Source organism: Mauremys reevesii, linkage group 15, assembly GCF_016161935.1.
Source record: "Mauremys reevesii isolate NIE-2019 linkage group 15, ASM1616193v1, whole genome shotgun sequence".
NCBI classification, from domain to species: Eukaryota; Metazoa; Chordata; order Testudines; family Geoemydidae; genus Mauremys; species Mauremys reevesii.
In genome coordinates, this window is record NC_052637.1 from 4,517,879 (window position 1) to 4,531,618 (window position 13,740).

Sequence of the window (13,740 nt, forward strand, 5' to 3'; positions counted from 1 at the left end):
GGGACCATAGGGGACGTTTTACAAACATCAACGTCGGGTGGCCGGGCAAGGTTCATGATGCGTGTGTTTTCAGGAACTGTGGGCTGCTCAGACGCCTGCAGGAAGGTAGTTTCTTACCGGACCACGAAATAACTGTTGTGGATGTGCAAATGCCTATAGTCATCCTTGGGGACCCAGCCTACCCGCTAATGCACTTGCTCATGAAGCCCTATACATGATCCTGGGACAGCGACAAGGAACTCTTCAAATACCAGCGAGCAGCGTGACCTGTGACTGTTCAGTTTCTTTACAGAGAAGCTGAACCTGCCCCTGTTTCTTTACCCAGTTACTGTTGACTCTCCTCTTCGGTTACATACCCCGTTCACCCCGTTACCCCCACTTCCAGCACACGTGTAAAAATAAAATACATGTCCCATTATTACTTAACAAAGGTTTCTTTATTCATGACTTTTCGTGAAAGGGTTGAAACTGGGACGCAGGCTGTGCTGGGTAGGGTGTGCGGTGATGTAAAGACCGCCTCTAAACTCAAGGAATGACAGGCTCCTGCTCCTAGAGCGGTCCGCAGTGCTGGAATGCTTCTTTCAACGGAGCCTGCCATCCCTCTTTATGGAATTCTGTGTGCGGGCGGATATGTGACCTTGTGGTGGAGGAGGACGGATACAGATTCCTCAGCTGCGTGACTCAGCGGTCCAGGACAAGGACCGCTGTATAAGATCTGTAACCGCCTCCCCGCTGCAAAGTCACATCTCCCCCGCCCACACAGATCCTGGAAACCACCTCCAAAAACCGACCAGGGTGCCTACTGACTGCACCGTGTGTGTGACCCGCTGCTGATCCTGCCCCCATGTCTGTACCCTGGGAAAGGTGACTGTCCTATGCAATTAACAACCCCCTTCCCCACGCCCCCCATTCAAACACAGTCTTCTTTGAAAAAACATAACGGAAACAGTAATTAACAGCAAAGCATTTTTATTAATTAAGTAGACAGTTAGGGGATGGGACTGGGATTGGGACTACTGTGAGTGTGGAAGCGAAGGACTTCGGCAAAGGTAGGGTATGAGAGCTTTTGGGTACTTGAGCACTGTGCTGTGGTGCAGTGACAGTATTCACGTTCCCGGCCGCCCCTCCTCCTGATTACTTTCGTTGAGGGGGGTATGGGACTTTGTGGCAGGGGAGTGCGGTTGCAGATACACTGCAGGGTGTCTCTGTCCTCCTGCGGTCCTGCAGAACATCCACAAGGCGCCTGAGCATGTCCGTTTGCTCCCTCACTAGTCCAAGCAGCGTTTCAGTCGCCTGCTTGTCTTCCTCACACCACCTCTCCTCCCGTTCGCTGTGTGAGCGCTGGCACAGAGAGACTGTCTCCCTCCACTGGCTCTGCTGGTCCGCCTCTGCTAGGTAGCAGCCCATACGTTCCTCGAACATCTTGTCCCTTGTCTTTTTCTTTCGCCGCCTAATCTTTGCCAGCCTCTGCGAGGGGGATGCTGTGGCAGGTCTGGAGACAGTGGAAGCTGTGAGATGGGAAACAGGGAGTGAATTCCTTGCAAAGATACATTTTGGCGAACAATTAACTGAGTCTAGGCTGTCTCTGTGAATTCTGGGTTGAGACCCCTGTGCCTGCTGGGGCACAAATCATTTTCGCGGTGGATTCTGGGTAAATGTCGCCAGTCATTCCTTCCTCCGGGAAAGCAACGGCAGACAATCATTTCAAGCCCGTTTTCCCAGAATTGCCCTGGCATACGCCATAGCGTGGCAACCATGGACACTGTTTTGCCTTTTGTGTATGTCACCGTATGTGTACTAGATGCCGCTGACAGAGGCGGGCCAGCAGCGCTACACAGTAGCATGCTTTTGCTTTTGCATGACAGCAGAGATGGTTACCAGCCATATTGTACCATCAACCATACCATAAATTGGTAATAAGATGGTAATAAGATGGGCATAGTTACCTGTCCTTTTGCACTGCAACATTTGCTGCTGTCATAAGTGCCCCTGGCTGAGCAGCCAGGGGCGCAAAAGCAAAAACTGGGAATGACTCCCTGAGTCAATCCCTCCTTTTTGGTATCTAAAAATAGAATCAGTCCTGCCTAGATTATGGGCAAGTGTACTAGAGAACCACTGTATCATAGAACCAGAGAGCACAGCTGCTCTGTGTCAGATCCTGCAGAAATTATGAGCTGTATGCTATTCACAGGGGGTGCTCCTGCAACAACAACACCTGTTCATTCCATTCTTACCCCAGCCTTCCTGGGCTACCATACCATTGTCCCCCCACTTGTGTGATGAAGTAATAAAGAATGCAGGAATAAGACACAGTGACTTGTTTGTGAGAAATGACTGGAAGGAAGCCTCCAGCTGCAATGATAGTCCAGGCAGGACATTAAGGACTGTGGGTGAAGGAGCCCATCATCCCTCTGCTAGTCCAGGGGCAATTGAATCTTTTATTTACAATGAAGGGTGGGGGCTGATGGAGCTCAGCCCCCTGTTGCAATGATGAGGACTGTTACCAGCCATATTGCACCATCAGCCATCAAAAATTAGGGCCAGGCGCCCTTGATTGACCTGACCGATGCTAGTGCGCATGGTTACCAGTCCTTTTGCACTGCCCCATATGCCAATGGGCTGATGATGACGATGGATATCAGTCATACTGCACCGTCAGCCACCCATGGCGGGGGCGGGGGAGTGAGGATGTCATTGTTCAGTGCTGCAGCATCGCATGTATCTGCAGCATTCATTACGGATACGGTGACATCTAACAGAGTCAACACAGGACCGTTTCCCCTTTCACTTCTGGGTGTGGGGGTGGGGTGCGTAAATTGCCGAGCTATGCCCTGAGCCACCGCGGACACTGTGTTGGACCCTAGAAGCATTTGGAGCTCAGCCAAGAATGCAAATCCTTAGCGGAGACAGCAGGAACTGTGGGATACCATGCGTCCTCATTCCCCCCTCCCTCCATGAGCGTCCATGATATTCTTTGGCTTTCCGTTACGCTCGTCATGCAGCTGCGTGCTGAGTCTCTGCTATGCCATCTGTCTGGAGATTTTTTAAACATACTTTGGACCAGGTGTAAAATTACAGTAATTACCCTAAATAGATGCAGGAGTCTCAGAGCGAGATCACCCTGAGGACGGTCACTGAAGGAGATAGAGAGCGCATGCTGCGTGAAAGCTACCACGAACCAGGGCCCGATGCAGCCGTGCTCGGGGAGGCAGTGCTCCATGAGTAATTAATGAAAGCCTCGCGCGGAAAAGTGTGCTACCATGGAGCACCCAATAAGGCAGCTCTCCCCAGGAACCTCCTGCTGATGCTTTTCGAGTAACCCCAGGAGAGCTTTGTGGAGATCTCCCTGGAGGATTTCTGTTCTATCCCCATATATAGAGAGACCTCCTTTTCACACACTTAAGATTCCTGTTACATTAATAATAAAAGTTAACATGGTTAAAGCACTTACCGACTGCTCCTTCCCCTGATTCAGGATCCGGGTTCATGGCCGGGGAGGGTTGGTAGGGGATCTCCGTGACGGTGATGAAGAGATCCTGGCTCTCCGGGAAACCAGCATTGTAAGCGCTGTCGCCTGCCTCGTCCTCCACAAACCCTTCCTCATCTTCCCCGTCCGTGAACATCGTCAAGGAACTGTCCGTCGACACTGCCCCATCATCAGAGTCCACGGTCACTGGTGGGGCAGTGCTGGCAGGCTCCGTAGCATCCATTTGCCGCTTTGATTTTTTGGTAGCCTTGTCTGGGGTCCTTGATTTTCACGCGGCGCTGCGTTGCATCCCGGCTGTATCCTCTGTCTCTCATGGCTTTGGAGACCTTCTCGTAGGTCTTCGCATTCCCTGTTTTGGAGCGCAGCTCCGAAAGCACAGACTCCTCGCCCCACACACCGATCAGATCGAAGAGTTCCCAGTCAGTCTATGCTGGGTCCCTCTTTCTATTCACAGATAACATGAACTCCTCTGCTGGAGAGCTCTGCATCATTGCAGGTGCTGCGGAGCTCGCCCCGATGTGCAACCAGGACGTCAGATTCAAACTGCCCAGACAGGAAAATGAATTCAAATTTTCGCGGGTCATTTCCTGTGTGGCTGGGCAGAGAATCCAAGCTCGGACTGCTGTCCAGAGCGTCAACAGAGTGGTGCAGTGTGGGATAGCTCCCGGAGCTACTAAGTTCGATTAGCATCCACACCAAGCCTAATTCGAGCTAGCCATGTCGAATTTAGCGTTACTCCACCTGCCGGGGTGGAGTACCAAATTCGAACTAAAGAGCCCTCTAGTTCAAATTAAATGGCTTCCTGGTGTGGACGGTTGAGCGGTTAGTTCGAATTAATGCTGATAAATTCGAATTAAAGTCCTAGTGTAGACCAGGCCTGAGGCAGAGAAATGGTAATGGACATTTTTGATGTGTAGCTGAGACAAGCTTGTTATTTAACAGCCCATTTTCCTGAGTGTTCTCAAATTGACACGCTTACTGACGTTGCCATGACATTTTCTGGGCCTCGGCAGGAATAAGGTAGGGTTGATGGGCCATATTTGGTGTTCTTTCACCAAGGTGTTCCTGAGACATGGTCATATTGCTAGAGCTAATTTTTGGACAAGTGTGGTTCAATACTTCACATGCTCAAGAGACCAAATAACCAAACTTAGTGAACATTATTGTCTAAAGACAAAACAATGTACTACATAAAGGAGACATATACATCTTCCTCCCAGGAAGCAGGTATTATCTTGCAGCCTACTCACTTTACACAAAAGGTGTTCTAGAAAAATACACCCCAAACCAACTTATACCACAGCTGTTTACAAGTGAAAAAGCACTTTAATCGTCATGTAAGATCCAACCCACCATTTTTTGATACCACATTCCAAACCTGATTAATGTTGAGGTACATCCCAACCAGTGCTAGGACACTTTGATAGGCTTCCTATTTTCTATTGTGAACACTAACTTCAGATTTGTAAAGAGTTGTGGGATATTAGATATTGGTGAACAGAATTGTGGGAAAAGCATCATACATTCAGTTAACTCAACTTCCCAACTCTCTCTCTCTCTCTCTCTCTCTCTAATGTATATTATAGGACTACCGTGCACATACTGCTTAATAATATGGTGTATACTACACCTAAAATATATGTATTAGCTAACAGGCCCAATTAAAGAAGTCACATGACATCAATATATTCTGGTTCATCTTATGTTTTTGTGCACATTAGTTTCAAATTAGGGCTCTGATCTATTTTACACCTGAAACCCACTAAGTTATTTTATTGTATTTATTATTGTGATTATTAAACTCTTTAGTAAGTGTCCACCCAATGCTTTGGGCATCTTTGACAATCTTTTAAAAATACTTATGTGAAGAAACAAACCTGGGCACTATCCCAGGAGCAAATAAAATAACCCAGCAGGAGCAACGCAATCAGGTCAAAGACTGAATAATGAAGGTGCTAATCTTGCTGTTTGATTAAATTCACACACTGTGAGTAGTTCCATTGACTTTGAGTGGAGCATGTTGTTAAGACACTTCAGGGGCCTAAATAAATCCTTTAAGGAACAGCAGACACAGGGCAGATTCCTACCTGATTCCATCCTGTAAACATAACAAGTAAAGAAGAAAATAATAAACCCAGGGAGAGGGAAGCAGGCTCTGGAGCTGTGGCAGAATGAGAGAACCTTCATCTTCTTAACTGTAACTTGATCTAGAAAACAGGAAGAAGGAGGGGAAAAAAATTATCATTGTGAGTATAATACTGACAAACATTAAATCATTAAAGTCAAACATTAAAGAGGGCACAGTAAATAAATACATTGTTAAGTGAACTCTTTCATATTATGAAGTTAGAACAGCCATTCAATTAAAGTTGAAAATGTGATTTCTTTACAAGTCCGATTTTTCCCCATCCCTACCAAATCCATGTTAAAACAAAAAAGTTAGATTGGTGTAAAAGTTGCTAGAAATTCTACCAATGGAGAAAAAAAGATTTAAGGAATTAGAAAGCGTGCGTGTCAGAAAGAGAGATTCTCATTTGTATTTTTTTACCCATTTCTTTTCTTTCAACATATCAGAGGCAAAATGATTCAGTCCCATAAACAATGTTATAAGTAACATGGAGCACAGAGAAAGACTCCTCATAAAATTAGATTTGCAAGAGCTTGTAACTTACTTTACAAAACAACCTCCTTCTTCATAGTCTTTGGCCTGGAGCAGCTCCTCCCCAATGCCCAGGCCCTCTCAGAGGTCCAGAGAGGCCCGGGCAGTGATTTCCCTACACCCCCCCTGAATTTCCCCAACACCGCCCCCCCCCCAGTTTTGTGAACTAGTTACATGCCAACCTTTGAACTTTGCGATTTTGTCCTCACCCACAACTATTTCACATCTGGGGACAATATATACCTTCAGGTCAGCAGCACTGCTATGAGTACCCTCATGGACCATAGCATGCCAACATTTTTTATGGCTGACTTAGAACAACGCTTCCTTAACTCTCATCTCCTAATGCCCTTACTCTACACTGATGAGATCTTCATCATCTGGACCCATGGAAAAGAAGCCCTTGAGGAACTCCACCATGATTTCAACAATTTCCATCCCACCATCAACCTCAGCCTAGACCAATCCACACAAGCGATCCATTTAATTGACACTACTGTGCTGATAAGCGATGGTTACATAAACACCACCCTATACTGGAAACCTACTGACCACTGTACTTACCTACATGCCTCCAGCTTCCATCCAGGACACACCACATGATCCATTGTCTACAGCCAAGCTCTAAGATACAACCACATTTTCTCCAATCCCTCAGACAGAGACAAACACCTACAAGATCTTTATCAAGCATTCTTAAAACTACAATACCCACCTGCTGAAGTGAAAAAACAGATTGACAGAGCCAGAAGGGTACCCAGAAGTCACCTACTACAAGACAGGCCCAACATAGAAAATAACAGAATGCCACTAGCCGTTACCTTCATCCCTCAACTAAAACCTCTCCAGCGCATCATCAAAGATCTACAACCTATCCTGAAAGATGATCCCTCACTCTCACAGATCTTGGGAGACAGACCTGTCCTTGCTTACAGACAGCCCCCGCCCCCCCAACCTGAAGCAAATACTCACCAGCAACCACACAAGAAAAACACTAACCCAGGAACCTATCCTTGCAACAAAGCCGTTGCCAACTCTGTCCACATTTCTATTCAAGTGACACCATAATAGGACCTAATCACATCAGCCATGTCACCAGGGGCTCATTCACCTGCACATCTACCAATGTGATATATGCCATCATGTGCCAGCAATGCCTCTCTGCCATGTACATTGGCCAAACCGGACAGTCTCTATGCAAAAGAATAAATGGGACGCAAATCAGACATCAAGAATTATAACATTCAAACACCAGTAGGAGAACACTTCAACCTCTCTGGCCATTCAGTAACAGATTTAAAGGTGGCAATTCTGCAACAGAAAAGCTTCAAAAACAAACTCCAACGAGAAACAGCTGAACTTGAATTAATATGCAAACTAGATACAATCAATTTAGGCTTAAGTAGAGACTGGGAATGGCTGAGCCATTACACACATTGAATCTATTTCCCCATGTTAAGTATCCTCACACCTTCTTGTCAAACTATCTTAAATGGGTCATCTTGATTATCACTACAAACATTGTTTTTTCTCCTGCTGAGAATAGCTCATCTTAATTAGCCTCTTAGAGTTGGTTGGGCAACTCCCACCTTTTCATGTTCTCTGTGTGTCTATATATATCTCCTCACTATATGTTCCATTCTATGCATCCGATGAAGTGGGCTGTAGCCCACAAAAGCTTATGCTCAAATAAATGTTAGTCTCTAATTTGCCACAAGTACTCCTGTTCTTTTTGCAGATACAGACTAACACCGCTGCTACTCTGAAACATGCCAATTTAGTGACTGGAAATTTGAATTGAAATTGAAACATTAATACACACTTTAAAAGCAGATACAGTGTATGATAAAATACATATATATATCTGAAAAAGTGTAATAGATTTCAAAAGTATGAACCCAGACTAGCTTTCTTATACAGCTGTTTTTTATGACAATGTCAGTGCATTCATTTCGGTGATGTTGGCCAATTTAATAATTTCAAATGATGATTTGTAAGCAAAGTCTAAATGAGCTCTCCCTGACAGCTAGTGATGAGCTGGAGGCTGGAGGGAAAGGCTTTAGGACCAGATTGTATTTACATTCACACCTCATCTACCTAGGTATCCAGCAAACAGAGCTGTGTTGCCCAAGTGATCGGTTTTGGCTGGGGTTGGGTTACAAATCACTTGAATGCGGGGGGTGGGGGTGGGAAATGAAATGTTGTTCTTATTGTATGAGTAAAGGTCAGTAGAACTGTACTTAGCCTGTGCTGATTGACCTCTATCGTACCCCCCCTTCGTCGTCTCTTTTCTAAACTGAAAATTCCCAGTCATTTTAATTTCTTCTCCTGTTTCATACCCCTAATCATTTCAGTTGCCCATCTCTGTACCTTTTCCATTTCCAATATATCTCTTTTGGGATGGTGTGACCAGATCTGCACACAGTATTCAAGGTATACACATACCATAGATTTATATAGAGGCAATATGCTATTTTCTGTCTTATTATCTATCCCTTTCTTAATGATTCCCAACATTCTGTTTGCTTTTTTGGCTGCCGCTGCACATTGAGTGGATGTTTTCAGAGAACTATCCGCGATGACTCCAAGATCTCTTTCTTGAGTGGTAACAGCTAATTCAGAAGCATTCATTTTGTATGTATAGTTGAGATTGTTTTCCAGTGTGCATTACTTTGCATTTATCAACATTGAATTTCATCTGCCATTTTATTGCCCAGTCACCTAGTTTTGTGAGATCCCTTTGTAACACTTCGCAGTTTGCCTGGGACTTAACTATCTTGAATAGTTTTGTATCATCTGAAAATTTTGTCACGTCACTGTTTACCCATTTTTCCAGATCATTTATGAGTATGTTGAACAAGAATGGTCCCAGTACCGACCCCTCTGGGATACCACTATTTATCTCTCTCCATTCTGAAAACTGATAATTTATTCCTACCCTTTGTTTCCCATATTTTAACCAGTTACTGATCCATGAGAGGACTTCCCTCTTATCCCATGATGGTTTACTTCTCATAAGTCAATTTAAATTAAATACATTTTTAAAAAAAATTATATACTTTTTAGAAATCTAGACCTGTTATGTGTAACTTGCATTATCCTTATGTTAAATTTGCATTATCCTAACAAAACATTTACTTTATTCATAGCTCTTTTATAGATTTCATTGGCCCTGACACCCCCCTTGTAAATTCGAACACCCCCCCTAATTTCAATTCCTGGGGAAACTACTGGTGTCACCCATTCTAAAGCACTTACATCTCCCCAGCACTCATGCTTTGTGGCTCACGGTGTCATTCCAGTGACTTTCTAGGCAGCTGCAGTTTAGACCTGGTGACATTCAGCTTTGTAATACCTGAGTCCCTACCTGGCTCTTGCTCTTTGTCTCTAACTCAGAAGGAGAGAACAAACTCTCCCAGCATGCAGCAGCCTCATGAGGTTGGTGGCCCTGCCTGCTTTTCCTGAGCCCAGATGGCCCCTAGGACTCCCAAGGGAAGGGTGAGCTAGTGAGGGGCACTTCAGTTAGCTTGGTCATTTTGTGCTACGTGATCTGAACTCTCTTGTACTTTATCTGGTTAAGTAAAAGAGCAATGGTGAGTTGGACGTGTGCAGAGTCTCTGTGTGTGTTAAATGGCTTGTCTACATTGGCAATTGACAGCACAGTAACTTGCTGGCTCAGGGATATGAAAACTCCCCCCCGCACACTTTGAGTGGTGAAAAGCACCAGTGTAGACAGGCTCTGAGTGTCAACCTAGGCTCCCTGCCCAGTGAATGGCTTTTGCGAATCACATTGTAAGGTGCCTGTGATGCATTGTCTAGGGAGTTCAGGCACCTGACTCAGCTTTGCAGAATGTGATTTTCTGGTTGCCTGCAAACTAGGACCTGTGACGCTCAGCATTTCAACACCAAGTCCCTTCATGGAGTGCACCCTGTGTAACCAGTCACCTCTCCTCAGAGCACAGCTGAGCAATTCCTGATTGACATGGGCGTGTACAGGACAGAGACAGAGCACAGGCTGGAGAGCAACACATCCCAGTAAAAACTTATCCTCCTAGAAGCACGATATTCCCTGTGGGGGTTGGGGGGACACAACAAAGTTAGGAAGCAAATCCCATGGCTCTGCCCCGTACAGCTGGGACAGTAAAGTGGAACAAACACAAAGAATTGTTTGTAATGTTTTATTTACAGTAAGTAACTGTAACCCTTCTGCCTCTCTGAGTTGGCAGCAACAAGGGCCAGGTTCAGTATCCAGGGGTTCTGTTTCAATAACACAATGCAAAACTGGCTCGAGCACCCACCCAGTGACCTGGGACAATTACATACCATCCCCCCGGGCACCTCTAGGAGGCAATACTTCCCCATTCGCAAGCATGGAATCTGAGTGTAGCAAAATCCTTTTAATAAAGGAGGGAAACAATGCGGCATCACGTTGAAGAAACACCACAAACAGGATTATAACACAAACCATAAGCAACAAAAACCCACCTCCAAGTACATTTGGCAATGTCCTTTCCCCTTTAGGGTCTTAAGTCCAATCACCCCAAAGTCCAACAACCCAAAAGTCTCTGGTCAGCGCCACCCCAGAGTTCAAAAGTTTATCTGCAGCGTTTTACCCCTCCAGCATGGGTGGAAATGGGGGGGGCACACACAGGGTGTTAAGGGGCACCTTACGTGGGCCAGGGCCAACTGCTCCACCTCTCCGTGGACTTTTGCTGCAGCCTTCACCACAACCTGCTCCACTACACCAGCTATGCCACTCCTCCAGCCGACCCGTGAGTCGCTCCAGCCATCCCCGCAGACCGCTCCACACTGCTCACTGTTCCATGCGCTGCTCCAACATGCTGCAAACTGCACCGCTCTGCCAGCTGCTTGGCGATAGATCTTCAGGCTCTCCCACTAGTTAACACAGCACTCAGTGATCTCAGCTCAGTAAGTTTAGCTTTTTTAGTGATTTCAGCTCTGTAGTAGGGGAGCCTCAGTGCTGGTGCCCACTGCCCAATGTGAATTCAGCTCAGCAGCCTCTAGATAGACTCCTAATGGAATCAAAATTAGCTCTGCTCTTCAACAGTGGGGAGAGGAGGATGTGCAAGGGGTGTTCCAGACCCTCAAAAGGGGCCCATACCATAAGGTATACATACCAGTCTCCAACCTCTCTCCTTTCACTGGGTTTTGGCACCCATGTCCCTTGTCTAGCAAGTGCTACTTAATGGATAGTGAGACATCTCTGTCATAACACAGACTCACAGTTCCTCATTCACATAATCAGGGTGATAACACTTTATTCCTCCTGCCCCAGTAACAAAGAAATTGGGGATCCCAAAGCTGTCAAAATAACCATCCCAGGCTGCTGTGGGCTATGCTAGGTGGGGTGGCGGGTGCCAATGCAAATAACTGAAATGCCAATGCAAATACCTGAAATTCCTTTCCACACTCCCCATAATTCACCACCAAATGTCAGGGTAGAGCTCATCCTGACTCTTCTTATATCCTCCCCCCAGCCGACAATTTGTCGTCCCGACAAATCATATTCCCTACTATACCAACTCACTGGTCCCCTCCAAAGGGCCTCAGATAGCCCACTTTAGCTTCCACAAACCTGTGTGCTAAATGTATTAGCACCTCATTAGTCACCCCAGGTGCATCGTAAGTTAACCGTTTCACTGGTCTTATTACCCTGTCTCACCTATTGAGAATCTCTGTTGCTGTGGTAGGGGGGACATCCTCTGGAGTGACGGATGGGGAGGTTTCCTGTGAGGTCCTCTCAGATACTGCCATAGGCCCCTGCATTTCTAGTTCTAACAGTAGAGGGTCGAAGGTGTTCAGGACATCCTCCACCTGTATGTCGCCACTGTCCAATAGCCTGTGTGTGTCATCACATGGGGGTCCCACCAGTGGCTCAGGAGTGTCAGGAATAGGCCTAAATACTTCTGCCATAGGGTTTAGGGGGGAAGAGGAGGTGCTCTCTTTTGATTCAGCTGATCGAGACTGAAATCTTGTCCTCATCCAGGATACACCATGGTTGTGACTTCCTCCTCAGACTCACTCTCAGATGTGCTGAGTAGGGGTAGGTTAGCTGCAGGGGGCCGGCTGTCCACATGGGAAGGCGGCTTTGGTACAGCACCTTCGTTCTGCCCAGTTGCCCTGTTGTGGCCCATCTCATAAGGGCTGCCCACCAATTCCCCCACAGGGAGCAAAAGGTTTCTATGCACAGTCTTTGTCTGCCCTGGACCCTCTTCAGGTTTGATCTTGTAGACCGGCAGGTCTCCTAGCTTTTCCATCACCAAGTAAGGTATTGCCTTCCATCTGTCAGCTATCTTGTGTTTGCCAGCAATACCCAAATTTCGCAGTAAGACTCTGTCGCCTGGCTGGAGCTCTTGCAGATGTATCCTAGCATCATATCGATGTTTGTTGCAGTCTGCGTTCTTCTGAGCTGTAGATGTAGCTAAGTGATAAGCATCCCACAGCTTTTCTCATAGTCAGGATACATATTGCTGGAGTTTCATAGCTATCGCCATCCTCTGATACACCAAAGCACAGGTCTATGGGTAATTTTGGTTCTCGCCCTAACATCAAGAGATACGGGGTGACTCCCGTAGCATCGTTCTTTGTGGCGTTGTAGGCGTGCACCAAAAATGAAACATGTTGGCTCCAGGTTGCCTTCTATTCTGGCCGCAAAGTCCCTAACATATCTAATAGGGTTCGATTGAACCTCTCTGGCTGAGGATCACCTTGCGGGTGATAAGGCGTTGTCCTCGACTTTTTAATTCCTGCTATCCTCAGCACCTCTTTCAGAAGGTGACTCTCAAAGTCTCGTCCCTGATCCGAGTGTATCCGGGCTGGGAATCCATAAAGTGAGAAATATTTTTCCCATAGTACTCGAGCGACAGTGGTGGCCCTCTGATCACGTGTGGGATATGCCTGTGCATATTGCGTATAATGGTCGGTCACTACTAGAATGTTCCCAGTATTCCTCTTGTCTACTTCTAAAGACAAGAAATCAATGCATACCAGCTCCAGAGGTTTGTTGCTGGTGATGTTCTTCAGATATGCAGCCCTCGTGGGCAGAGTTTTCCTTTGAACACATCGAGCGCAGGTCTCACTTTTCCTGCGAACATCTTCAGCCATCCGGGGCCAATAGAACCTACTGCGGATAAGTTCCAGGGTCCTCTCCATCCCTAAATGTCCAAAGTCATCATGCAGGGCCCTCATGGCCAGGGCTCTGTACTCTTTTGGCAGCACTAGTTGATTCCGTTGCTTTTGTAGAGGGTCTGTGGTGACGTGGTGTAGCACTCCCTGAATCAGTTTTAATTTGGTCCGTTCTCTCAATAGTAGTTTGCCCTCCGGGTTAGGTGGGACAAGCGCAGCTGGGCCTCGCCCCTCCCTTTTGGCAAGTAGTGTATCATGAATGTCAATATCTTGCAGCTGGGCTTCCTGCCAGTCAGCCGCATTGAGCATGGGCAAGGGAGATTGGTCCAAAGCAATATAGTTCACTGAAGCAGAAGGCACGCATTCAGGGGGAAGGCCCAAAGCTTCAGCAACACATCCATGAAGGCTCTCATGGGCCTCCGGCTCTCGGCGACTCACACTGCAAATA

The 13,740-nt window shown here is 46.5% G+C and overlaps 1 protein-coding gene across 1 annotated transcript in view; it reads right to left on the minus strand.

Annotated features, from left to right (window-relative positions):
- The window catches only part of LOC120383512 (butyrophilin subfamily 3 member A2-like), a 51,708-nt gene that overhangs the window by 20,862 nt on the left and 17,106 nt on the right, over positions 1-13,740 (minus strand). The window contains exon 2 of the mRNA XM_039501682.1: positions 5,575-5,694. Coding sequence (XP_039357616.1) covers positions 5,575-5,674 — 100 coding nt within the window. The 5' untranslated portion in view covers positions 5,675-5,694. The remainder of the gene's footprint in view (positions 1-5,574; positions 5,695-13,740) is intronic.